The following is a 25,301-nucleotide window of genomic DNA, read 5'->3' as shown; positions in this document are numbered from 1 at the left end:
TTCATCGAATTTACACTCAATATTTTGATGTACTAATTTTAGAAGTTTTTTCCTGCTCATGCACGATTTTTTTGAAGGAATTTCTTTTGAACGTGAAAAACACTGAGTTGTTTAACCCATTCACCAGCATATCAGTATTTAGACTACTTGTAATTTTAAAGTAGTGATGCACACTTCAAGTGTCCAATAAACATTTTGTTCTATTTTAGAAGTACACCATTAACATTTAATTCTTAAGCTACCACACAGTGTCACACTTCAAATTAGTCTAACTAAGATTTAAAAGATACTCCTTGTAATAGTAGCAACGGACCGTGAGTACACCTGACACACTCTCCATTCCCCCTCCCCTCCAAACCAATTCACCAGCAACACCACCAATATTCGCAGAATTGCTACGCGCTGATCGGAACTGACACACCACAGCAAACTAAACTTACGGATGGACTGCAAACTTTTCCATTAGAAATGTAAGCTGGTGAAAGGGTTAAGAGCGGTCAGAGCTGGGTAGCAGGCGAATACAGGAATTTCCTGTATTTTAGAACACGTACGGAAAGAGATAAAATGTAATCACACAGATGTGGCCCCTCAGATGCCATCTGGGTTTCGTTTTTCTCAATCAAAACCAGTCAAACGCAGATTTCAAAAAAGTGATCAGATTTATTCTTAGAGCATCAGAGACCATAAAGAGTTTAAATTCTGCCCTAACAGTAGACAAAAAGTTGCAATTTTGTCCAGAAGCATCTTATTCTGTCTCCTAAGACTACTCCTTAGTTAAAATGAACAAACTCTAGCCACATTATAATTTCAAAATAAAACTCAGAATCACCCACAAGACATGCTGATTATCTAGAAATACAATTTGTAGGTTGTTCCAATAGTATATTACACTACGTTTCCAGGAGCCTTCCTGCTAAGAGGTTCAGAGGAGCAGAAGCACCATTATTCTAGAATTCTAGCCATGGAAATTCTGCAGCCCATAAAAATAATCATAAAACCAGGTTAAAACAGCTCCAAAAGCCATAATGCTTACCTAAATATTTGCTCTCTGCTGGTTGCTCCAGTTCACGGAAAGCACTGTACTTGTCTCCAGCATCTAGTGCAAATGAGAAGAGGAGCACGTTTACATAAAGATATTAGGAATTCATACCATAAATTTTATATTGACATAATTGCTTTGATTTGTAAATATTAATAATTTATCAAAACCAAGATATATTAAATATTGCAATAAATTGCTCATAGGGGTTGTGTATTTCTCCCTTTACCTCCAAAAGCAGCTGTACTTTCAGGAGGCTTCTCGGCCGCAATTCCTTTAAACGCAGCGTACTTATCGGTTGAGGAGAGCGTCTTATTACCTGGGAGGGGCATTAGTAATGCAGGAACGCTAAAAACAACAGAAAGAAAAGCAAAGGTCCTTAATTTATCCATAAGAAATCTACATTCCCAGGTTTTATTTTAAGGAGCCTCTTGTTATGACTACACAATTTGGATCACTAAACCTAAGCTTGTACCCTAAAGAGTTCTTAATCCAGACCCTGCTGTCAACTACCTCAATATTGATTAAGAATAAGAGCGTGTAAAGAGGCAGCTGGGTGACTGATGAGTGAATTCACACTTTATCTCAACCATATTTCTTCAGGCCAGAAGTTAATTTTCACCCTTCTTGACTTAAATTTGAACCAAAACATGAACAAAATACTGCAGAGCCTCCGAGCGCAGGAGCTGACACCGAGCACAGGCACACAGGAATCGCTGCTGGTAACCAGCACTTGAGCCAGAAAAACATGCGGACAGTTCACCCTGATAGAACTAGATATAGTCAGGAGTTCAAACTCCATGAGATCTGCCAGCTCCGTACTTTCACCTTACCTACTTTCGATTATATTTCATTACATATCGCAAAATTAAGAGACTCGAGTGGAAGCACTGTTCAAACGGACGGAAAGGATAACCTTGAATTTCTGTCAGAGCAAATCAGCAAGTTTACATATCTGAACAGGAGAATAAGGATTAGTCCACAGTTACATAAGGAAATATTTGGCACATCAACACACTCTACTTTATAGAGTAAAACTGCCATAATAATCTAACACCCTGTCTGCTGGAAGATGTAGAAGACATTCTGCAAGAGCTCTGCTCGCCCTCCACACCAGCCCCTTATCAGACCTTGGTAGCTCCACACAACAACATTCTTTACATAGGAATGATGCGTTTTACCTCGACTTTATGTCATTCAATACCATGCACATTAAAAATGTGAATGAATTTCTATGTCGTTCCTCAGCCTGAAGCAAGAATCTTTCCAGAGCCATTTAAATCTCCTTATCAGCAGCGTACAAGCAGCACACAGAGCCAGCACTTGCACACACGTGTTGACGACGGTCTGTGGTGCTTGCAGACAGCTCAATGTCAAAAAATATAGCTCTGGTAATATAATTAAATTTCACATCACTGCAAAACAGGCTGTTAGATATGCAATCGTGGCAAATGTAATGGTTAATCAGCTGTACTCTACAGATGGGCTTTTTTAAATAAAGCTCCATAAGCAATTAGATTATAGCTCATTGTAACATTCTGTTCAAAACTGAGCGCTTTTACAACTGAATAAAGAGAATTGCTGCAGTGAGAAAGAAACACCATTTTAAAGGGTTTTTTTATGATCCCCTACTTCCCGTTGTGGAATTTACAAACAACGTTTCTGTTAAAACTTTCAACTGAGATCTATAGTCAGTTATTGAAAATTTAAGCACTGGCCAGAGAAACAACAGAAATAACAAACGCCCTGTCCACTGGAGTTCTGTCATTTAAGAACTCTTTGCATGAATTTTGGGGTCCACATTGAGGGCCTGAAGAAAGACCTTGATGTCAGCAAATGGTTTCTATCAACCCCAGCGAGCACGGGCTCGTACTTTAACGAAGCACATGCACTCAGTGCAGAACTCCTCCGTCCTGCTGGATTTTTTCTGAATAGCTTAATGTAAGATTTTCGCCTGAGTGCACAGTATGAAGTAACTTTCAATCGCCTGTGCGGTGGCATAAACACTTGAAAACCTATCCCCATACCTCGTAAATGCAATTTCCCTCAGCACGCTGACTAGAATGCCAAAGAACGGCCAGCCACCTATGGCACATCAAATGTCAGTTTTGATTCAGGAAGCCTAATTGTAGTTGTAACAACCTTCAAAAGAAACTGTCAGAGTAGAAGGCAGGTGATAGAAGAAAATCACAGCCTAGAAAGCTACCAACAAAAGAGGAAAACATTTCCTTTCCTAAATGAATTCTAAAATACTGAAGGGGTGGAAATCAAACATCTCCTACCTATTCCGGTTCTGTGAACCGGCTGCTTTGGAGGAGCCAGCGCCATCCCCTTGGAAATCACTGAAGGAGTCATCCAGGGAGCCAGACTTTGAAGCATCTTGGAACTCCTGGAAGTCATCGTCTTCTGCTTTTACCACCTGAATTACAAACAACATGTAAGTTGCTATATTGTCTTTTTAAATGGCCATATAGCATGAGAGCAGTTCCGATTAATGTGACTGACAAGTAGGGGGAGATAAAAAAAAATACCTTTCAACATTAGCAAGCAAAATTAACACGGTCAGTGCTTCCACTTCAACCAACCCAAAGCACACAAGGTGTACAGGATTACAAGGGGTACGCATGAACAACAGAAGGACCTCTATTCCTTTCACATGAAACTTATAGTTAATCATAGCCACGTCATCTTTTACTACATGACAAATATTAAAAATTTAAAATCAACACACACAGCAAAAGTATCAGAAGAAATATTTCCTAAAGAAGGATGAGCCATATTTGCAAACAGCAAAATGTATCCCCTACAGGATTTATAGTGTTGTAAACCAAAGGTTTTCATACTTCTCAGCTTCTCCTGAAAACTCTGACTTATTTGACCAGCTAATAGTCTGTTGTGTAGTTTAACTTAAAATTCCATTTCATGTGCATTACAAAATTCTACTTACAATGAAAATCCTCTTTCATTGCAAGTAGCTTGTAATGGAGGCAGCTTTTGTACCTCTTCTAGTGCCACCAGAAAGAAACAGAAAGAAATAACATTCTTAGTGCCGTGACTTCACGTTTTCAGCCACGACGTGCTAGATTTCAGCTCCATTTTTTGCTGCTGACTTAAAGCCCGTTGTCATTACGCAGCTTTGAAAGGGTCAGGCTAATTCTCTTTCCAGGCCAAGCGAGATTTGCCGCGCAGAAGAGCGAGCTGACCTGTGCGGGCGGGAAGGCCGGCAGGAAGGCTCCCGAGGGCTGCGCCGCGGCTCCGCCGGCCGATGCCGGCACGTTCATCCCCAGCACGCTCGGCCCCATGCCGAGTGGCACGGAGCCCGGCGGCGCCGAGGGCAGCAGGGGCTGCTGGCTCACCGCGCCGGGCAGTGCCATGGGAAACCCAGTTAGAGTTGGAACGGGGGCAGCTGGAAACTGGTTTAGCACATCGGGACTCACTGCAGGCATTCCTCTCTGTAAAAGCAGACACAACCATGTACACATCAACAAAAAGGCATATTGTGTTCTCGGTTCCAGTTTCTAGCTTGTATTACTGAGACTGTGAAAGAACAGGGTACTGGTCAAGCTTCAAATAAACCTTCCAAAGCAAAACCTGCCATAAAGAGCCTCTATAAGTGAATCATATTAAACACCTTGACCCTGGGGTTACACAGAGAGTACTGACGCCTGCCTGGTGCAGGAGAGATGTGGCGAGTGTAGCTGTTCACAGGAACCGTATCGTTTGAGGAAAACAGAGGCGTGTACAACAGAAGACAAACAGCCAGTATTTTCTACTAGGAATACATAGACGTGAGTTTGGTAGGCACATCAAACAACTATCTTCAACTGACACTAAAGAAAGGAGTAACTGAAATGTAAGTGCAAGGGAGCAAGGGATGTAATTATAATCCCACCAAAGGTACAAGGGGAGTTTCTCCTCTGGACTCCAAAAGCAGGAGTACTTTACTACAGGTGTGGTTCACAGCCACCCGTGCCAACACACAATCGATGGCAGATTGGTGAACTCCCTCTTTGCACTGGTTTCTGTGGCGCTGGCTGTACCTGAGTGACGGCGATCATGGCCAGGACGGCGTAGAGCTCCTCCTTGGTGAGCTTCCCGGGGGTCGTGCGGTTGGCTAACGCCCAGATTTGTCCAAGGGTCTCCCTGGGCAATCCAGACGACATCAGTATGGGATAGAGTTTCGCTGTGTCTATGCCGGCAGGAGTCAAAGTGGTTTCTAAAATTTTCTTATACAACTCTGTAAAGAGGGAGTCAGTATTAGACAGTGACTACTACGTCGCGTTTCATCTAAATGTGTTATTGGATGGTCTTTACAGACAAGTTTAAAACAAGCAAAGAAATATTTTATAAAAAATACAATTAGTGCTCTATTTCAAAACATGTTTCTTTAATGAAGTTGCGGGATAATCCATATAAAAAGATAGTTATAACAGCTTTATGTATTTAAATCTCAGTGCAATCAGTATTTACTACAGCATTTCATTTTCTGTTTACTGAGTGATTTGCATAAGTAAGATAAACAGCCTTAAGAAATGAGCCTGTTTAATTACAAGACATGCCGAAAACCAGACTACCCCAAAAGCAGTATTATCAGCAATGCAACCGCTACTAGTATAACCTCTGTCGTAACAGGTTCTAGATAAAACATTTAAAATAAATAAAATCCATACTTCAAACACAGATAGAACCACATTTAACGTATTGAAGATATAGGATTCATGTGGTGACTGAAGAATAATACTTGGATTGATAAACAGCAGCGTAAAGCACAGGTGCATTCACACTTTACATTGCGCACTTTCTGGTTTACCTGGGACCAAGCTGTCATTGTAAATCCAAGGAGGCATCATTTGCTGAATCGGGTCCTGTGAAGGGAACACTCCAACTCCTAAACGTATTCCATTCAGGAAGAAAAAGACAGTTGTATTAGGATATACAGGTTCAGGCTATAAAGATCTCAGACACTAGACCATACTTGGTCAGTAGCATTTAGCATTTCAGGCAAAGATGTCACAGAGGAACCACTGTGTGCAGAGGAAAAACAGCAACACGTGTTTCACCATAACTAGAATGATTTGGCAGTAACAGCACGTCCTCTCACCCCCCAGGAAAGTGAGATTACACAAAGGGCCACATGTATTTTTACCATCTCTGACTACAGCGCAGCCCACGGTTCACGCAACCCTCGAGTGCAACGTCAGAGCACTGACCAAGGTGACCCTGCATCTGTTTTGATTGGAACAAAACAGAAGTAAACCGTCAATGGTCAGCTTTAGTAAAGCCCAAATTGGAACTAAGCTTGCTTAAAGTTTTCATCTAGTCCAGCTTTTGAAATATTGATCCCTAAAGCATAGATGGTTTTAGTCATAAAGCATATGAGCAGCAAATTGTCTGATAAACAAGTAGTAGCTAGCTAAGAGTTGTAACCTAGCACAATTGTATCCCCTCAAAGTTAGAAGGTGAAAACCCACTATGGAATCAACCATCTTCAGTAATACATTTCCTTAAATAATTAAAAAGAAAAAAAATCTTTAGAGAGGACTTCTTTTTCCCCAAGGAAGATGACAGAATATTTTAAAACAGCAGACCTGATTAAATAAACACGTTAAAAGTGATTACAGCAGTAAATTCACGTGGAAAAAGTTCAGAGCAAAATCATAGTTGTTACACTTTTAGCAAGGAGCAAGAGGCACTGGCAAATTACTCAAGCAGGCGTTCAGAGCAAAATGATGCAGGATTTGCCTTAGAATTAGTGTACAGAGTGTTAGCATTCAAGCAGCATCTTATTAGATTGAAATTCTGTCAAGTGTTTCGTTTGCTCACCACACTCTTCAACTGCTCTGTTTTGTTCTGAAGCCTTGTGCACCTCTGCAGCACTGGGACCCCTTTCGTGTGCACCTACAGCATCCCAGCCAGTGATGGGCAGACTGGGATGACCGTGGCTTGCAGCCGAGGCTTTGTGCCCAACTTCGGATGTTTTAAGTTTGCTTTGCTCTTGTTCAGATTCATTTGAGCCATTATCTAAGACTTTCTCCTCCAAGGAAGAGCCTGAATAAACAGCAGGAGGAATCACTTACATTCTGTTATTCACCACCTGGATCGCAATTCCACAGTTTCAAAGGAAAAGTACCATTGGTAGCACTGGTGCGTTATCAAGATGAGTATCTGTCCCAGCTCAGACCAGTAGCACCACCCTGTCCAAACACTTTTAGAGCCTGATTCTGCCCTTTACTTACCATGCATGCACAACAAATTCAAAACCCAAAAAGCAATAAGTAGAAGGAATACATGAAACTACTTTCAGTATTGGAATTACCATTGTAAGATTATCTAGGCATCGGCAGCAGAAGTATCCAATATCTACTTATATATGCAAAATTCTTCATGTTAATCTCACCAACATCCATTTACCCCCCCAAGAGAGGAAGAACACAAGTGCTCCACATCAGCGTAACAGTTATTTTTTATACCACCACCTAAATGTATCATTTTCTGCTACAAAGATGCTAGCACACAAGACTTAATTCACTTCAGATCAATCATACATATATTTGGTGATCTTTGGACCCACACATGACTTGCTTTCACAGCGCAGTTCTAAGGGAAGGAGAAGGGGACTTAACTCTTCTTTTCCCATGGCTCAGGTTTCTACTTAATTGCCCAGGTATTACTTCTTTTGGCCAGAAATACAACCCAAGAAAACAAATAAAGACCCTGTGTAGCTTTATGCAGAAGGTGACATGTTAAATAAAAAAGATACGTTAGAGTTACCTGTTTTACGGATACTGGGTGAAGATGCAGAGGTAGGGAAATAAGGACCCTGGCCAGCTGCAGCATGCGGGATGGGAAACCCTGGGGCTGGAGGGCCAGGCTGAGGCGCAGCCTGCGGGGAAGGGCGCTGCGCGGCCTCAGCACCGGGGCGCGCGGGCTGCAGAGGCTGGGGGGCGGCTGCGGGCACCACGCGGGGGGGTTCAACGGGCCCTTGGATAAAGTCACTAAATTCTTCATCATCGGGGAAGGCAGAGTGGGAAACAGATACAGCGGAATGGGATGATGTGGGATGATCTGTAAAATGGAATGAAGACACAACGCAAAGTGATGAGGAAAAAGGTCCACGGGTGGAAAGGCAGGAAAAGTGGCAAAGGGCAGGTTCACACAGCGGATGGGCGGGGGAAACAGCGGATGCATTATTGGGGAGACGTGTGGAGTTACTGTTGTCAGCATAACACACATGAGGTAAAACTGAGCAGCCGCTTCCAACCACGCGTCTCCTCTCCCAGATTTTTATGATGTCAACACACTGATTGAAATTTGATTCCTACCATGGGCTACGGAAGCATTCGGTTTGTTCTAAACAGACCAGGTCAAAACAAGCGTTGAGGTAATATTTCAAACGGGACACAACAAGGGTGTACACAGGGGCGTTCTCACTCGAAGAGGTGTTTTATCCTCAAAAGCTCAATAATCTATCATAAGATCCATAGGAAATGTGTACTCATTTAGGCAATTTGCTGTCTGATCCCTTGCATAGCTACTCAGGCAAATTTGTCAGAAACCACCTGTAACTTGAAAACTATCAAAGAGTAAATCCACAGTAAACATTTGACACAGGAAAAGCTTGTCTAGATAAGCTTTGTGTCAGGCTGGACGCAGCACAAACCATCCCACAACCCACGGGAAACCTCTAGGAGCAATTTTTACAAATGGAGTAATTACTGAGAACATAGAAGGCTCTGGTCCGGCCATGCCCAGGCAGTGGGACTCCGGTAAGCTGTTACAGCACACTGAATTAATTATACAATGTTTTGATCATTCTTAGCACTTGTACAGCACTTCTCAGCTTCAAAAGCACTCTGCAAAATATTAATTAATGCTTTGACTAGAAAAGAACAAACGCGTTATCAATTTCCATGATATTTCACATCAGGCACAACACATTAAGCTTTCTTTTAAAGATTTCAAGTCTTCTAATAAATGCTGATATCTAATATTTCACCCTCATAACCTAACCAAGCAAACAGTAGCTAGGATGACATTTTATTTTACAAAACAGTCAATCCGCTCACTTTGTACCACCAAATAAAAGTATTTCTTGGAATTAGTTCCCCCTGCTGAGGATTCCAAACATCAGAGCTTTATTTTCAGTTGGAAGATGAGAAAAATGACAAACCTGGCTTTTTTGCATGTGATGCTGGCGTTGGGTGCATTTTAGCATCTCTAGAAAAACCATCTAAATTTCCTTTAATGGCTTCCAAAGCATCGTCCCGGCTTTTTTCACCTGTCTGAAACACCACAGAACACATTTTTGAACATTCACAGGACAGGGCAGTTTTCTTTCAATATCCACACTTCTTCAGTACAAACATTAGCAGTGCCTGCTCTTACACTTGTTTTTCCTCCAGCGGTGCCTTCCTGAAGCTTATCAACACTAACTCCCATCTTTAGAAAGCATTTATTTTGCAGACTACAGCATAATGGTGTTTCCAAGTCTTTAGCCATAGCTTAATGCACAGAAGCAATATACAAACCCTACTCAGTTATTTCTGTTCTCACCGATAAGATCCTTCAAGCTGCGGATGTCCACAACTTTGTCCAAAATTGACAAACAACAAAACGAACATTCTCTATTCTAGATAGTCAATCTATTCCCAAATGTTACACCGCACGTTGTATTTTTCAAAAGCTGGTTTCGGTTTCAAACCAGACTTTGTTTAACATTACACCAAGAGCATGTAAAGACTAACTACTCCAGATGCTTTTCAAGATGTAATCTGATGTCTCATATAAGCTCCCCATTTATTTGCTTGTTCAGAAGCCCATCCCATTAAAACCAAAAGCCTGAAGAAAGAAACAGCCCATTTATTTTCCAGGACGTACCTTGGGTTTCACACTGCTTAGGAGTCTCAGCTTTTGTTTCTGCTCTTCAAACTGGCGCCGTTTTCTTTCTTCTTCTAAGAATTTCTGCTGGTGCTCAAACCTCTTCCTGAAGCAAAATAATTTTTTAAAAAAAATCTAAACAAAACTTTTCATTACAATTCTCACGGCAAGCTTCTGCTTCATTGTTCCATTTCTTCTGTCCCAAATTCAGATGGCTTAGTGCACAGATTTCTTCTTGGAGCTGTATGACAGCCACTACTAACTTCATAAATAGCCTTCAAATGCAACGGAATCACCTCAACAATATTCCACAGCCTTAAACAGACCACTTTGCTAGAGAAACTAGCAATATTTTTCCTGTGTGGATTACCCCCCCAGACTACATCTCTCCCTTAACATTTCCCAAAAGTCAGTTAAGTGTCACTTACTGCTGTTCCTCAGCAAACTGCTTCTGCATGTCCGGGCTGTACTGGGGGGCTGCCGGGCGCATCCCCAGGAATGACGCCTGGCCCATGTAAGGCATCCCGGTCGCGGGCATCGGCCCCAAGGCCATGCCGCCCTGGAATGAAAGAAATCATACAAGTCCTAAGAGGGTTCTTTTTCCATAGGGAAAGCTAAACCACTGGCAATTACACTTAGCCAGAGCGCAAAGCGGGGAGGTGTCACAAACACAGAGCGTTAGGAGCTGGTGTAGAGTGGCGCAGCTGCGGCGGAGCAGAGCGCTGCTCCCTCAGTAGATGGCACTCCTCCCTCTCAGGAACCACTTGTGCTTCATAAAGGATTCCAACACCAAAATCAAAGCTTCAAAGCCATGCACCTACCTCAAGAGCAGGAAGGAACGTGCTTTTGGGTTTACTTGGAGGTTTTGTTTCCTGTTCTATGTGACTGCGTAATACTTCTAAATTCCCCACTGGATTGGCACGCTCCTAACCAAGGATGGACGCTGGCAAAGTGTGGTCACTGGGCAAACACAGCTTATCCAGGGGAGAAGGACGGGATACGACAACAGCCAAGAGGAGACTTGTCTCAATAAACTGCACCCACAGCAGAAACAGTTGCTGCTACATCCATTCTGGTGCAGAGAGAGCAGCAAAGTTTGCCTAATATAGGAGGAGTCAGAAAATAATTTACTTTCCTAACCATTTTGTAGTTGGTATCAAAACATGTAGGAAGAGAACAAAAGTTGTTTATTATTTTTAGACCAGCTCTTATAAAAACATCTTCCTACTATAAATTTTACAAACCTAATCTAATAAATTCCAGGAGGGAGTGGGAAGGGAGCGTAAGGAGATGGCAAGATCCAATGAATTCTGTTTGTCACATAACAATTTGGCTACGAAGCCATGCCAAAACATTAAACTGCAGCAAAGTGCAAATTTGTACATAAGCACATATGGTGCTAAAGAGAAAACAAAAGATTAAAGGAGAGAAAACATAATATAAGCTACTCATAGCTCATTCTTACTCCTCAATTAGCAACAGCAGAGTTAAAGACAAAGTTACTCTAAGCAAGAGAAAGAATGAGAATGAAACACAGGACGCAGGACAAACGGGAAAACATCACGTGGGGAAATACAGCACATTTAAGAGATTCTGTGCTCCCTAGAACAAGGTATTTAAAAAGCAAGCTTATGAATTGCCAGCTGCACTTGCAAACTTAATTCTATTAACTTCAGCATTTGAGTTACAAAGGGCTAAAACAATTCAGCGAATTGGTCATGATCAGACTGTGTACACAGACACTTCTTATAAAGGTCTCATTTAAAATACTACATGGTATGTCACCTTAATGGTAGGTACATCAAGCCAAAGCAAAGAAGAAAAAGCATGAAGCAAAATTAAAACCCTAGAAGAGGCGTGTTCTGGAAGTTTTAAGTTCTAGTTACTTAAAAATTCGATACTATTACTAACCACACTGTGGAGTAGGTGGCATGTGGTGGATTTTCAGCATCTTGCCAACGCTTTTGTTTCCTTTCCTGTTCAGAGGCCACACTTCCCACCACACTTTGGTGTCATAACACGTACCATGAAATCAAAGTGCAGATTCTGACATCTTTGAGTGGGCTCTATAATGTTCAAATTACTTTAAATATTCGTGCTGCTGTCCTCGCACTGCACCCTCAGTTCTCTCTACAACAGTGAGTAATGTGTGTCAAACTCCCCCACCTTCTCTATCCAGATCCCAACAAAACCTGGAGAATCGTTGAAATTGTCAGAAATATCTTCCAAGAGACTACTATAAAATACGATGTCCCACTACGGACTGACACCCACGCTTCAGTTTGCAGCCACGTTCCACCCGCTCGGCCCACGGCAGCGCTGGGAGGGCTGGGGCACCAGCTGCCACCTCTGACAGACACCCGGGTACCGCAGGTCACCCCACGTCCCCCCACGTCCCATCGCCACAAACCTGCATGGTCATGGGGCCAGGAGGCAGCTGAGAACCGTAATTCATGCCCATCATGCCTGGCATGTTGGGCTGCATGACAGGAACCATCGGGAATCCTTGTTGTTGCATAGGAATCATCCCTGCAATGGAACATCAAACAAGGTAAGCTCCCAGTTAGTCTGAAAGTTCTTTTGTTTTCCATCTCGCTCTTTAATTTTTTTCCCTTTACTAAACCAGCAAAGCAAAGGAAAAAAACTTTCAGTCTTGCAGGATGGTTTAAAAAGTAAATTAAAAAAAAAGCTACATTGCAAGCAGCCACAGAATTCCCTTAGTTTAGCTACTGGTCAGTGTAAGGGAAGAAACGTGATGGGGCTTTCCCAATAACTCAGCTGATGGATTCTTCCCCCATCCTCAGGATTGTCTGGGGGTTTATTTCCATATGAATTTTGAAAGGGTCATTTCCAATTAAGATTTGACTGCTGCTGATAATTGTCTGTTTCTCTTGAAAGGGAAAACTTACAATCTGGCCGCTTTTGAGGATACATCTTGGGAAACACATTCATTATTGCACGCCGTAACTGCACACTCTGATCTGGCTGGATAACTTGCCTGTAGCTTAATTATCCCACTACATATATTAGAATGGTTACAACATTTGCCAGTAAAAGCTAAACTCCAACAAAATTGGACACATCAAGCTGGAATGTATTAATTCACTGAATAAAGCCTAGTGGATTATATTTCGCTATTTTCATAGCTCATATTTTGCTGTCTTAGGAGATATATACCAACATAGAGTGTTTACCAGCGCACCATGAGATAACTATAAAATTCCATAACTGAACATCATACACAAAAACACTCCACGAGGGACAAGACACACTCAGGAACAACCCACAAATCAGTTCTTGGGATTTTTATAAGAAAATCCTCCACTTTCCCTACAAGTCCTCTCTGTATTTTCCATTAATTAAACAAACAGCACTGCAACGGGAATGGGAACAAAGGTAATTTAAGGTTGAGGCTCTCCTATCGTATTAATACTTTCCACTTAAGTTGTGACTCTTGTCCCAGGGTCTTGTTGTGCTTTGTAAATATTTACCAGGTCTTGCAACACCCACACAATATGGGCATACACAGCTGGTGCATGAAGCACAAAGAGGTTAAATACCAGACTCAAAATAACACAAAAATCTTAAAGGCAAATTCAGGTTAACAATGAAGATGTACTTTCCCTAGATCTTTAACCTATGTTCTGCTAATGCCGCTTCTTCAACATCGCACAGAAATTGTACAAATAGAGTTGCAAGAGTCAGCTCACCAGGACTGAATTCAAGGGGAACAACAGCTATGGAGTTAAATTAATAATCACGCTTCTGAGCATGAGTGCAGAACTATTTTAAGCTGTTTAATGCATCTAAATAAAGTCAAGAGCTCTGTGTTCAAAATGTTAAGTTCATACATACCTTGAGGGGGGCCCAGACCACCTGCAACAGGAAACATGAAGCTGGAGGAAGAAAAAAGGATATGTCAAAGTCTATCATTTTAGTGCAAATATAAATGAACGCCTCCAATGCTGGGAAGAAATAGACCTTATCCTCCATAGCTGCAATGCAACGGCTTTGACTCATCGACATCGCCCATTAGAGAGTGTCGGCACCAGGGCAGTTTGGCGGCACCGGGGCAGTTTGGCGGCACCGCTCAGGCGCGCGAGCACCACAGGATGAACAAGCATCTCCTGCTGGAAGGATGTGACTCAGCAAGACCATTACCTGCACCAAACAATAGCTCTCACCTGCTTAGGAAGAGTTTTCTGCAGAGAAATAAACTACCCACGAAACCCACCAACCTTTGCATTTTGGCTCCCTGCGAAACACCGAGTGTCACAATGTAATAGAGTTTCCATTTTCTCAATTACATCTAATTACAAGAAAAACAGCACCTCGGAAAAGGTATTCATTCAAGTATCAAGGGCCAAGTGCACCTGGAGGAAGAAGTGCTGAAATCATAATGGAAACTGTTACCCTTGCTTTCAAACAGCAGCATGTGCTGCGCTGCCAAAGAGCAAAAAAGAACCTCGTTTAAAGGCCTCATTTGCAAGCAACTCTCAGAAACCCACGTCAGCAATAATTTACCAAACAAGAACCCCACGCAGTGTCCCAGGCAGCTGTTACATCAAAACACCATGAAAGAGAGGCGCACGCAGAGATATTCAACATTCCCCAGCACAAGGGTGGATGTAAAAGAAACTGCTGAAGAGTAAAGGAGAAAATGCCATCACTTCTCAAAACCTGCAGGAAATTCTGAAAGCCAGCCTGGTTTGTACATATGAAAGAGCTGCGTAATATGAGTATTAAGATAAAAAAAGGAATTTAAATTATGCGTTTATCCAGGAGCAAATTGCACCTACCCACTAGACAGCAGGTTACATGGTCACCAAGACAACACGTATGACTCTTCATTTCACCCTCTAACGCAAAATATTCTTAATACTAAAGCTGCTTCTTTCCCCCTGACCCCACTGTGCTAATTTCTCCTTCCACAACCAACACACACCTACGTTCGCCACCAGGTCCAGGTCATATACACTATTCTTAGCTTTGTCAGAATGAAGAAATATTAAGTTATTTTTTAAAAGCTCACAAGTATGGAAAAGCATCTGTAGCTTCATGGTTTCCTTTCTTATTATGCAATCCAGTCAACAAGAAGTCTTCCAAATCAGCAGACGTAATGTAAACTGAACAAGCATGGCAAGGTACCACTGCTTGTTGGAAGCAAATAAAGGCCAGACTATTAAATATTTATCCCTTCCTGCAGAGCTCCTGACTAATAATTTATAAGTCTCTGTTGGGGAAAAAAATAAATAAACAAAAAACCCCAGAGCTAATTAGAGGGCACTGGAAGAGAGTTTAGTTTAAAGTAGGAAAGCAAGGTCTGTACGCAGGGCTTGGATTCATCACGGCCCTCGCTCCAGGACTGAGCTGTGTAATTGCCAACACCAGCCACACACACGTACACGAACCACATCAACTCGCTTCGTCAAGCAACGGGAACCTTCTTTCTAAACTACTTTTCAGAGATGCAAAGAAATGCCCATACGCATCTAGTTAGAGCAGCCGATTCTCATCGCTGAGGAAGCAAATTGAGGCCCAGCTGTTTGTGAGATGAACCGAAGTGCCACAACAAACCTCTGAACTCGATCACCACCCGGGGACAGCAGCAGCATCAGAAGTAACTGGCTTGTAAAGAAAACATTTTAATTCCAGTTACCTCAAAATGGAAAACTGCCAGGAGAATTAACATTAAAAAGACAAAATAAGAAAAAAATAAGCATGTGTATGCTAAATGAAGCAGCCTGTAAGGACCAGCGCACCACGTGGGGACTGAAAGGCCATCAACAGCCAGGGAACTATGCTGCAAAATGACCAAACAGGCTTTCTACACAATGGAAACTTATCACCCTAGATGTTTGAAACGTATAGATTAGTTGACTATTATCCAGCATGTTATTTGAATGTAGTTTCTCACTCCCTGTTTTCTCCACAGTGGTTTAATGCACTTGCAGACGTTTCTTCTCTCAACAGCAGCAGCACCCAGGTCCATGGAACGAGTCCCAACACTTGGGGTAACACAGGAACAAAGTGCGTGATGCATGTTACATGCTGCACAAAACAAAATAAACATACGGAAAACAAAGCAACTGCCCTACAACAGAACTCTAATAGTAGTAATATAAATCTGAAAATCCCTGTCAGATAAGCATCTTAAAAAAAATCCCAAAACTATCCTACTTGTATTACACTAGAAAAGCTCCAAACTACACGTAACATTCTCCTGTCCACAAGTGGACTTTTAAACCCCTTCATTCCCAATCAGTACAACTCCATCAACACAATACAGACTGCCAGAACACTTTTGAATGGCAGAAATCCACAAAAATTAAAGTGAAAACAAGGCAAAGAACCCACAGAGACACAGAGGACGGAACTTCACCTCCAGATTTCATTCTCAAAGAAACTGAAATGCTAACAATGGGAAGCAAGGATTTTTAAACCCTTTTATTCTTCAAAACCTATAGTCCACTAAGAGCACTTTTGTTACTCTGCTAATAAATCGCGGAGCAGGCGGCGTTGCTCTGAGCTGTCAGACGTTCACCCAGCGCCTCACAAGAGCTGTTTCAGGTTTCCACACGCGGGACACACGCAGACTGCTCCCGTCCCGTCCCGTCCCGCCCGCACAGACACACACGCTCCCGCTTTTCCCGTCCCAGGAATCCCAGAGCCCTGGGACCGTTCCCAGCGCGGAGCAGCGGGCGTCTCGGCCGACAGGGACAGACACCCCGGCACGTCCCCTGAAACACCCACAAACCGCAGGCTTCAGGCAGCCCAGACAACTCGATGAACTTAAATTCCCTTTGTTGAATGCAAAATTCACCCAGCGTTCCTACAACTAGGGCAACAGATAAACAGCACGCAAGAGCCTACGTAAAAACCCAACATTACTAAGTCTTCAAAGGTAGCGAATTACAGCTTCCTAACCTTTCCAAAAACACAACGGTGTGGTCACACGTCTTTTTTACAGCTGTTTATTTCTCCTGACACCATTCCCCACTCCTCTCTCTTTGCTGAGGTGCCTTTTGTGGGGTGGAGGGGAAAAGAGAAGAAGCCCCCCCAGCAGGCGCAGCGAGCGAGGGCTCAGCCGCCACCAACCTGCCCGGTGGCGATAACCAGCTCATCGGCACCAGCGGCACCGAGCAGGGCTGGCAAATCCCAAAACCCTTTCCAGCCCAAAATCTGAGACTGTGGGACCTGTGGGCGACGACTGCCCGCGCCTGGACCAACGGGGGGATAAGGCGGCTCCCAAAGGGCAAATACAACCTGTCAAACCACCACGGCTGCATTCCCCACACCCCACCCGGGACACCCACACCCCACCCGGGACACCCACACCCCACCTGGGACCCCCACAGCCCCCGCCTGGGCCCGGACCCCTACATCGCACCCGTCCCCCGAGCCCCCACCGCACAGGTCTCCCCCTCACCCCTTCCCCTCATCAACCCGCAGTTCCCCCATCCTTGTCCCCGCTGTGTCCCCCTCAGTCCCTCCATCGCCCGCCTGTGACCCCCAGTCTCCGTCCCACACCCCCCACCTCTGCCCTACCTGTCTTCCTCCTCCTCCTTCTCCTCCCCTCCACATGCCCCCACCTCCTCTGCGGCCCCACACCCCGCTGGCCGCAGCCCCGCAGCCCCGCTCCCGGGTCCCGGGTCCCCGCCGTGCTCCGCCGCCACCCACCTGGCGGCCCCCGCTGCTCCGCCGCCCGCGCTGCCCGCCGCCCCGCCGGCGCCCCCCGCGCCGGGTCCCGGCCGCAGCGCCATCTTCCCGCTCCGGCCCGGCAGCGCCTGTCAGCTGAGCGGCGCCGGCTTCCGGGGCCGGGCCCGGCGCGGCCCGCCCACGGCACCACGGCCCGACCCCACGGCACGGCCCCGCGGCCACAGCAACGGCCCGACCCCACGGCACGGCCCCGCAGCCCAACCCCACGGCCACGGAGCCAACCGGCCCCACAGCGAGCGGCCGCGGCGGGAAGAGGCAGCCGGGCGGCCGGGGCTGAAGGGGCCTGCCTTCTCCTCAAGAATTCTTTATAAAATCGAGATTTTATGTTGATAAAAGTTAACTTCAGGCACCTAAAAACAAATGTGTTTTTCCTGAAAAGGAAAAAGCGCTGCCCTCCTGTCCCAAACCAGGGGATTGTGCTGAACCCGGCCCTGCTGAGGGGACTGGAAATACTAATTACCTGGTAGTTGTACCAGCCCAAAACCTCAGACATACTGTAAAATAAGCACCCCCGGTGAGGTGCGATTGATTTACAGCACAGAGCTGTGCAGAAGCAGCTCCTCTCCACTCACGGATCAGCCCAAGCTTCCTACAATACATGGAAAAGTGGGAGTTCTGGAGCCCCGCACTTCACAGGGGAGTAAATCCTGAAAAAGGCCACTGCTTCAACCTCTTAATAAATTACTGATCAGTGTCACAAATCATATTAAAGAGCCTGAAAGAGTTTTAAGATAAGAGCTGAAAATTTTGTGTAGCTAAAGAGAAATGTGGCACATTTTCCTGCAGAATTAGAATTGCACAAAGCTGCTCGTTACCAAAAGCTTGTTTTCTTCCCTGCTGCTATTATTGGAATAAGCACATTTATTCTGAATATTGGTAACTTCTCATTCACATTGTTAAAGATATTCCACACTGTAGCCATCAATATCATGCAGCAGGCAACTTGGTGTTTATCAGATTACACCACTGCATTTGTATTTAAATATACAGGCAAATTTGTTCACAGATGTCCAAATGAAGACATTAATTCCTATATAACCCAAGCACAAGATGAAATTTTGCAAACGAAGCAAAACCAACTCAAACTTCAGTCTAGCCCAGGAATAAGAACAGGATGCAGAAAGGCTTCATCGCTTTCCTCACAAAACATCAGTTGGCACCTGGGCAGAGCAATTAATTACCCGAGCTCTGGTGTAAATGAGTTACACGGGCCTGGGCTCCATTTCCAAACTGGATCAAGTATGATAAAGCAAGAAGGCAATGCGGTACAGGAGGATTACAGAGAAACCACTTCTGCATTACCAGAATTCTGACAGCACCACAGTGGACTGAGAACACAGAAGAAAAGGAGATGGAAAATGTATAACATGTAAACACCTGCAGACTTGTTCCATGAACGCTGTATAGACAGGCAGCTCTCTGTATTAGCATCTTTTATGACCTTGTTTATTCTGGTTTGAGGCTTAAATATGACACAGTACAAATTTACTGAGTTTACAGACATGTCAAGTATTAGTTATCCCAAAATTATTTTACGGAAGCAAAACAGTAGAAGGAATAAGGCTTTACTTTCATATGCAAGTGGGTTTGGTTTGGATTTTTAGAGTCTCCAGGGAAGCCTCACAGTAAGATTTGTGTGTTTTCTGCCACTGAATCTTCTGGAAGTCTGACAAACATATTAGGGATGATGTGAACACAGACCTGACAGCACTTCCAAGGAGCGATACAAAACTGTGTGGTACTAACACAAACAGATGCTATTTTAGAACTATTGTTCAGAAACATGAAGCATTTACTGCAAGAGAACACTCTTCAGCTTCTATAAGAAGCATTCAGGAATACACTACTGGTATTTCAGTAGAGACTTTCTTGCATGTGAACATCCATCCTCACCCAGAGGAAACCTAAGAAGTATTTTTCTCCCTTCACCTCTGCTGCTGCCGTCTTTCTCTGCGCTCCAGCACGGACTCGGGTGTCAGCCCCAGCTCACGAGCAGCCTCTTGCCATCCATTCAGCTTTTCACACAGTCTGTAATTTACTGCCATTTTTATCTTCTTTAACTTTCTTTTTTTCCTTAATATTTTCCTTTGTAGTTTTCCTACAAGAAAAAATTGGAGGCCAAGACACCTTAACATTAGATATAAAAAAAGATGAAGTATATAGCAGTGACACAGACATTAGTTGTTTTACAACATATTAGCACAGCTGAACACAAATCCTTAGGTAGCAGCATTCCAAAGCACAGGAAAAGCTTGCTGAGCCTTTCCTGAATAAACAGCATCTCTTACCACCTCTTGAGAAAAAACTACTTACATTTTTCTTTTGGCTTTTTTTAAGAAGCACTGAGGGGTGGTACAAATGGATTCTCTTGTCAGTGGCTTCTTAATGAATTTCTTCTTTTGTTTGCTGAGAACGACATTTAGCGAAGAAGGATTAAATTTCTTTAAAGAGTAAAAATTAATATCCAACTAAATATAATACCTAATGAAAACCTTTGCCAGCTGTTAGGGATTTATGGGTCTGAACATATTTTCAGTGTTGTTTATTCTGAGATTAGTTAAGCCATGTTATCTCCAAGATATATATACTATAATAAAGTTTGTTTGAATAAATCCTATATATATATAAGGATTTATACTTTCATAAACTATTAGAAGTTATGAAAAAGCATAAAAAGAAGCATTAATTAAAAGAAAATTCTAAAGGTAACTCAGAAGAGTAAAGAACTTTATTCCATGTATCGGAAGGCAAATTCCTGAGCACTGGCCTAGGAAGCCTAAACCAGATTTCAGAGAACTCCTAGGAAAATAGTCAACTCCAGGAAAACCACGAAAATTCTGTTTCCACTTTCCTCTGAGTAAAAACCAGCCACAACCACCCTGTCTAAAATGCCTGTTGCAGCTAAACTACAATTATATTACAAAGAACCAGATCATTGTAACCCTTATGCGCCCAGCACCACTCATGCAGGCTTTAAAAATGGGGAACAAATGGGGAGAGTATTCAAATGAACGCACCTTTGCAGCTTGGGGAGGTGTTTGATGTAGTCTGGCACAGGACAGCCGGCTCGCTGGATAACACTGGCTATGCTGCAAAGGAGAGGAGGGGAGAGATCAGCGCTGGCAGGGAGTGCACGGACAAGAGATGAGCATCTGCTATGGAAATGTCAGTCCCTAACAGCTGCCTGCTTTGTTGGTTTGGGCTTGTTGTGGTTTTTTAAAAAGCAAGACATAAAGACTTATAAACGAGTTTGAAATAAGGTGAGGAAGAAACAAAAAGGCATAAAAGGCTTAAATGAAACTGAATGACTCCATCTGGATAGTTTCAACAAATTTAAATGAAAAGCATTTTTACCATATCATGTTTGCAACTTACCTCCGTAACAAAGGTTTATCATCTTCTGTAAAGAAAGTGACGGCTTTTCCTGCGTGCCCCGCTCTTCCAGTACGACCTGAGAAACACAGATTTTGCAGCAGAGAGTAGAGATTTTACTTTCAATACCTCCCTTTATTCGCCTCCCCTCCACAGCCCCAGCCTGCCGCTGTGTTAGTGCGGCCAGCACGTGGGCACACGGCTCCAAACACCGCGCCTGGGGAACAGCTGTGCCTGAAGCGGACAAGTTTTTAAGGTTCATAGAAGACTGACAAAGAGTAAAGCAGTTTTACTGAAGGTTGAGCCCAGATAAAGTGTCTCTAGTGATGTGGAAGCTGGTGCTGCCACAACAGGTTTGGTTTCAGGATTTTTGCTCATGCACAAGAGCATCTACATTAAAGACCTAGGAAAAGAGAAAAAGGGCATAACTTGTGAACAATCACTCACCTATCCTGTGGATGTATTCCACTGCACTCGTTGGCAAATCATAATTAATGACCATATTCACTCCTTTGAAGTCGATCCCTCGAGCCAGTAAGGCTGAGCAGATAAGCACCCAGATCTTCCCAGCTCTGAAACAGCGTACTACGTTATCTCTCTGGGAAAAGAAAAGAAAGATACCCAGAAACAGCCTAATTAGCAGTTTGAGAAAGGAGGTGAACTTGTTTCCTAAAAGTTGTCATGATGTTAACAAATAAAACTAAACTTGTAAATGAAAACCTGCAACAATTTATTGCCAAACCCACCTGAAGTTATATTCCAACACTCACTTTTACCTTTCTTTCTAAAGTGTTTCTTGAAAAGAAATTATATCCTCCTACCTGTTGCTGAGTTTTCTCTGCATGGATGACATCCACGTTGATGCCTTCATAAATGAGTTCATGGAAAAGCTCTTTAGCCCTCTCGATAGACTGTACAAACACAAGGACGGGAGGAGCAAATCCCTGTAAAAGAATCAGCTCGTTGAAGGTTCAGGTCCTTTTCCTGCCGTTACTGGTTACAGACACTGAGCCACTAAAGAGACTTAACCAGCCCCAGTATTTTACACCTCAGGGGATCATTTTTTTTTGACTAGCCAAATCAGTCTCTCCAAACTACCTTTTTAACAAGCTCTCTCATTGCCGTTAGTTTTCCTGTCTCAGATCCAACAAACAACAGCTCTTGCTCTACCGTCTCTGCTGCAGAGTTTCTGAAAGCAGAAATCCAACAACCGTTAGAGTTTATTCACATCTTTATAAACACCAGAAAAAATATCGCACAACCAACTTATTTCACCAGTACACACCTCGCTCCAACAGACACCAGCACGACGCTGTCGAGGTTGAGTTTGCACCACTCCTCCACGTCCTGCGCAAAGGTTGCGCTGAACAAGGCTCTTCTCACCAGGTGGGACGTGCAGGCCAGGAAGACGGAGGCCAGCTGATCGCGGAACCCCGACTTCCCGTCCTCAAACAGCTTGTCCGACTCATCCACCACCAGCCACTCCACACTAAGAACACACAGGTTTTCTTTTTAGTGAGAGGCACTTGTGGAGAAGGCAAAAATTCTAACAGATGCAAGGACCACACACGCATCCACTTTTCAGCAGCAATGCCAGTAGCAAAGCCAGATTTTTATAAAGGCTCTCGGTACCTGGTCAAGTCTATTGCTGGAGGATCCTGCTTCAGCAAATAAATGAGCCTGTTTGGAGTAGTAACTAGTATATCTATAGGAAAAAAAAAAAAGGGCAAAACATTAAAAAAAGACACAAAATAAAGCAGATAAACAGAGGCCTGAGAAACGCAAGTTCCAATCCCATCTGTGGCAGGTGCAACACCGCAGGGCCCACTGTCTGCCTCACGTCCCATTTCTGCCATGCCAGCTACTTATTTGGTGTTGAGCAATAGACTGCATGTCTTGCGTGGTGTTACCCAATCTCTTTATAACCACACAGGCCAGAAGAGAAAAGTCAGCGGCATTTTTTAAATTTTCAGAAGCACTGCAGTAGTTAAAACAATTACCAAATTTCTTAGAAGACTTGGGCCCAAACTTCTTGGCTGCTTCAGCTGCCTTGTGGATCATATGGATTCTGAAGCCGGTGCCCTCAGCCAACTTCACCAGCTCCCGATGTGTCTGAAAAGGCAGCAACAGGGATTAGGTTTTCAGTTGCTCACCAGAAAAACTGCAGGCAAGCCTTTCATTACAATGTCAAGCATCACTCTGACCCAGGTGTTAAGAGAAAGTTGTCTGGTCTTCTTAGCATAATAAAACTCAGCTTTCTAACACGGATTATCCACCTGAAAGTTCTCACAGATCTGACAACCATGTTTTGACTCTAACCGTGTAGCTACTATTTTACTGATTCAGAGTGAAAACCTGAAGTTCACCAACATGACAACAACCCCTTTCCCCTCCACAGACCTGGCTCGCGAGTTCTCGGGTGGGCGAGATGATCACTGCCCTGAATCCTTTGTTCCTGGGTTGTTTCAGATGTGCCAAGAGAGGAATACAAAATGCCAATGTTTTTCCAGATCCAGTAGGAGCTGAAGCTAAAAGTTCCCGACCCTGTAAGAAAAACAAGCAGGGTGTTACATTTTACTACAAAAAAGAGTAAAAAAATCACAGTCATGTAAATATTAATATTACCAATTAACCCAGAATACATTAGTAAAAGCACATGTCAATATTGTAATGGCCAAGGACCCAAAAGAGGCCACTCTCCAAATTCGGCCAAACTCCCTGTAGCAAAACGCGGTACCAGAAAACTCACGTGCAGCATGACGGGAATCGCCTGCATCTGGATCGGCGTTGGAACCTGGAAGCCAGCGGCTTGAACGTTCTCCATGATTTTAGGGTGGATTTTGTATTCCTTTTGAAGTTGATCAAATGTGGCGATTGGGTCAGGAAGATCTGTTCCTTGAATGTTAATCCTGTGCTTATTTCTGAAGCGGTTTATCTAAAAGGCACAAGACAAACTGTCTTTCATTCTTTGACAGCATAAAGCTAAACATATATGGATTCATCTTGGGGTTTTTTTCCCCATACTCAGCCACATTCCTCCCAAGAGAAATTACCATAAATGAACCTCAGTTTTCAGATGAAACACCCACAGAAACCAAGTACATCAGAATTCCATGGTCCCACCTTTTCCCTCCTCAAGCGTTCAAGTTTTTCTGCAGTAGGTTTTTTGTCTTTTGCATCTTCAAATTTTGCTTCCAGAGAGGACATCCACTTTATTCCATTATTCTCTGACAATTCTGGCATTGATGCTGCTTCTGGAAGTTTCAAGAAATTGGTACTTCCCTTAGTAAAATCTCGTCAAAAACTATTTGGTAAAAAAGATCTCAAAACCATTTTTCTCTCTTTCTCACTAAAGTTAAATGCGGCTCTGGAAGGATGGGGACAGCATCCCCGTGCCTCAACACCAAATCTTGGTCCAGTTATTTTACCAGCTCTGACACAAGCCAGTCAAAGAACCCAGAAGCTTCCTTCCTTCTGGTAAAATGACTTACAGTACTTACAGATTGAAATGAAACTGAAACAAGTAAGAAGTATACACTCAAACAGGGTATTCTGCCAGGGATACATATGAATGCATAAATACCTCGCTTCTTTTTCTTCTTTCTTTTCCCTTCGCTGCTTTCTGCAGCTCTTTTTCTCTTTCCTGCCACCTCTCCATGGTTTGTTCCCACTCCATTCTCCCGCTGCTCTCCGCCCTTTCCCTCTTCAGCCCCTGCGAGCCCCCAGCCCTTTTCGTCAGACCCCAGGGAGGGCTCCTCCTTGTGCCCGAAGAAGTCGAGGCTCTCCAGGGAGACGCCACCGCCACTCCCTTTTATCACCTGAGGGAGAGAGCACGGGAGGCGGTGAGAAGCCCTGGCCAGAGCCCACACGCCAAGGCCGCAGGCAGGCCCGCGGTCCCGCCGCGCGGAAGGGACGCGGCCCTGGGGCCCACGTCGCGCAGGGAACGGTTCCCGCGCCCGTCCCAGCCTCCCCCCGGTGGCTCCGCACCCCGAACCGCCGCGCATCTTGCCCGAAGCGCCGCACGTCAAAGCGAGCACCGGCGCCCAGCCGCCGGAACAGCTCCTGCGCCTCCATCTTGCCAGTACCCAGCACGACCCGCGGCGCCGCCGGAAGTAGCGAGCACGTGCCTGGCTGGGTATCGTAGCAACCACCCCCGCGGGGTGTCATGGAGCCGCGTTGCCGTGGCAACCGCGTGGTCAGGCTTCGCCGGGCCGCCATCCGCTGTAGGCCGCACCAGGCCCGGGGTACCGGGAAAGACACCTCGAGGCGGGCACAGCCGTTACCCACATCCCGA

General features: G+C 44.2%; 2 protein-coding genes across 7 annotated transcripts in view; both read right to left on the bottom strand.

Annotated features, from left to right (window-relative positions):
- Nucleotides 1–17,679, bottom strand: part of SYNRG (synergin gamma) — a gene marked incomplete at its 5' end in the record, with an annotated part of 32,230 nt that extends 14,551 nt beyond the window's left edge. For 3 of the 5 annotated variants that reach the window (XM_080357163.1, XM_080357162.1, XM_080357164.1), the window contains 12 exons: nucleotides 1,034–1,096; nucleotides 1,269–1,387; nucleotides 3,322–3,458; nucleotides 4,243–4,491; nucleotides 5,080–5,276; nucleotides 5,850–5,927; nucleotides 9,210–9,321; nucleotides 9,917–10,022; nucleotides 10,345–10,475; nucleotides 12,327–12,445; nucleotides 13,772–13,812; nucleotides 17,597–17,679. In XM_080357163.1, coding sequence (XP_080213289.1) covers nucleotides 1,034–1,096; nucleotides 1,269–1,387; nucleotides 3,322–3,458; nucleotides 4,243–4,491; nucleotides 5,080–5,276; nucleotides 5,850–5,927; nucleotides 9,210–9,321; nucleotides 9,917–10,022; nucleotides 10,345–10,475; nucleotides 12,327–12,445; nucleotides 13,772–13,812; nucleotides 17,597–17,679 — 1,435 coding nt within the window. Of the gene's footprint in view, nucleotides 1–1,033; nucleotides 1,097–1,268; nucleotides 1,388–3,321; nucleotides 3,459–4,242; nucleotides 4,492–5,079; nucleotides 5,277–5,849; nucleotides 5,928–6,862; nucleotides 7,088–7,810; nucleotides 8,105–9,209; nucleotides 9,322–9,916; nucleotides 10,023–10,344; nucleotides 10,476–12,326; nucleotides 12,446–13,771; nucleotides 13,813–17,596 lie in introns of all 5 variants that reach the window. The other 2 variants (XM_080357161.1, XM_080357165.1) reach the window with 2 other exon arrangements.
- DDX52 (DExD-box helicase 52) lies at nucleotides 13,796–25,101 on the bottom strand. Of its 2 annotated transcripts, XR_013923100.1 has the most exons (16): nucleotides 24,995–25,101; nucleotides 24,591–24,825; nucleotides 24,131–24,261; nucleotides 23,757–23,942; nucleotides 23,408–23,551; nucleotides 23,008–23,119; nucleotides 22,640–22,712; nucleotides 22,293–22,496; nucleotides 22,106–22,196; nucleotides 21,829–21,951; nucleotides 21,455–21,605; nucleotides 21,011–21,086; nucleotides 20,653–20,724; nucleotides 19,949–20,041; nucleotides 19,565–19,733; nucleotides 13,796–13,812 (listed from the first exon to the last, which is right to left on the bottom strand). XR_013923100.1 is itself a non-coding variant. In XM_080357166.1 (15 exons), the coding sequence occupies exons 1-15, from the start codon at nucleotides 25,079–25,081 to the stop codon at nucleotides 19,655–19,657; spliced, it is 1,857 nt and encodes a 618-aa protein (XP_080213292.1). In that variant the 5' UTR covers nucleotides 25,082–25,101; the 3' UTR covers nucleotides 19,076–19,654. The 2 variants fall into 2 exon arrangements, 1 of the variants encoding a protein (XP_080213292.1); XM_080357166.1 differs by lacking the exon at nucleotides 13,796–13,812 and having other exon boundaries at nucleotides 19,076–19,733.
- Between the last annotated feature and the right edge of the window lie 200 nt (nucleotides 25,102–25,301).

This window comes from Nesoenas mayeri, assembly GCF_963082525.1.
Source record: "Nesoenas mayeri genome assembly, chromosome: 20".
NCBI lineage: Eukaryota > Metazoa > Chordata > Aves > Columbiformes > Columbidae > Nesoenas > Nesoenas mayeri.
The sequence above is the reverse complement of the archived record's forward strand: the minus strand, read 5'-3'. Positions and strand labels throughout refer to the sequence as shown.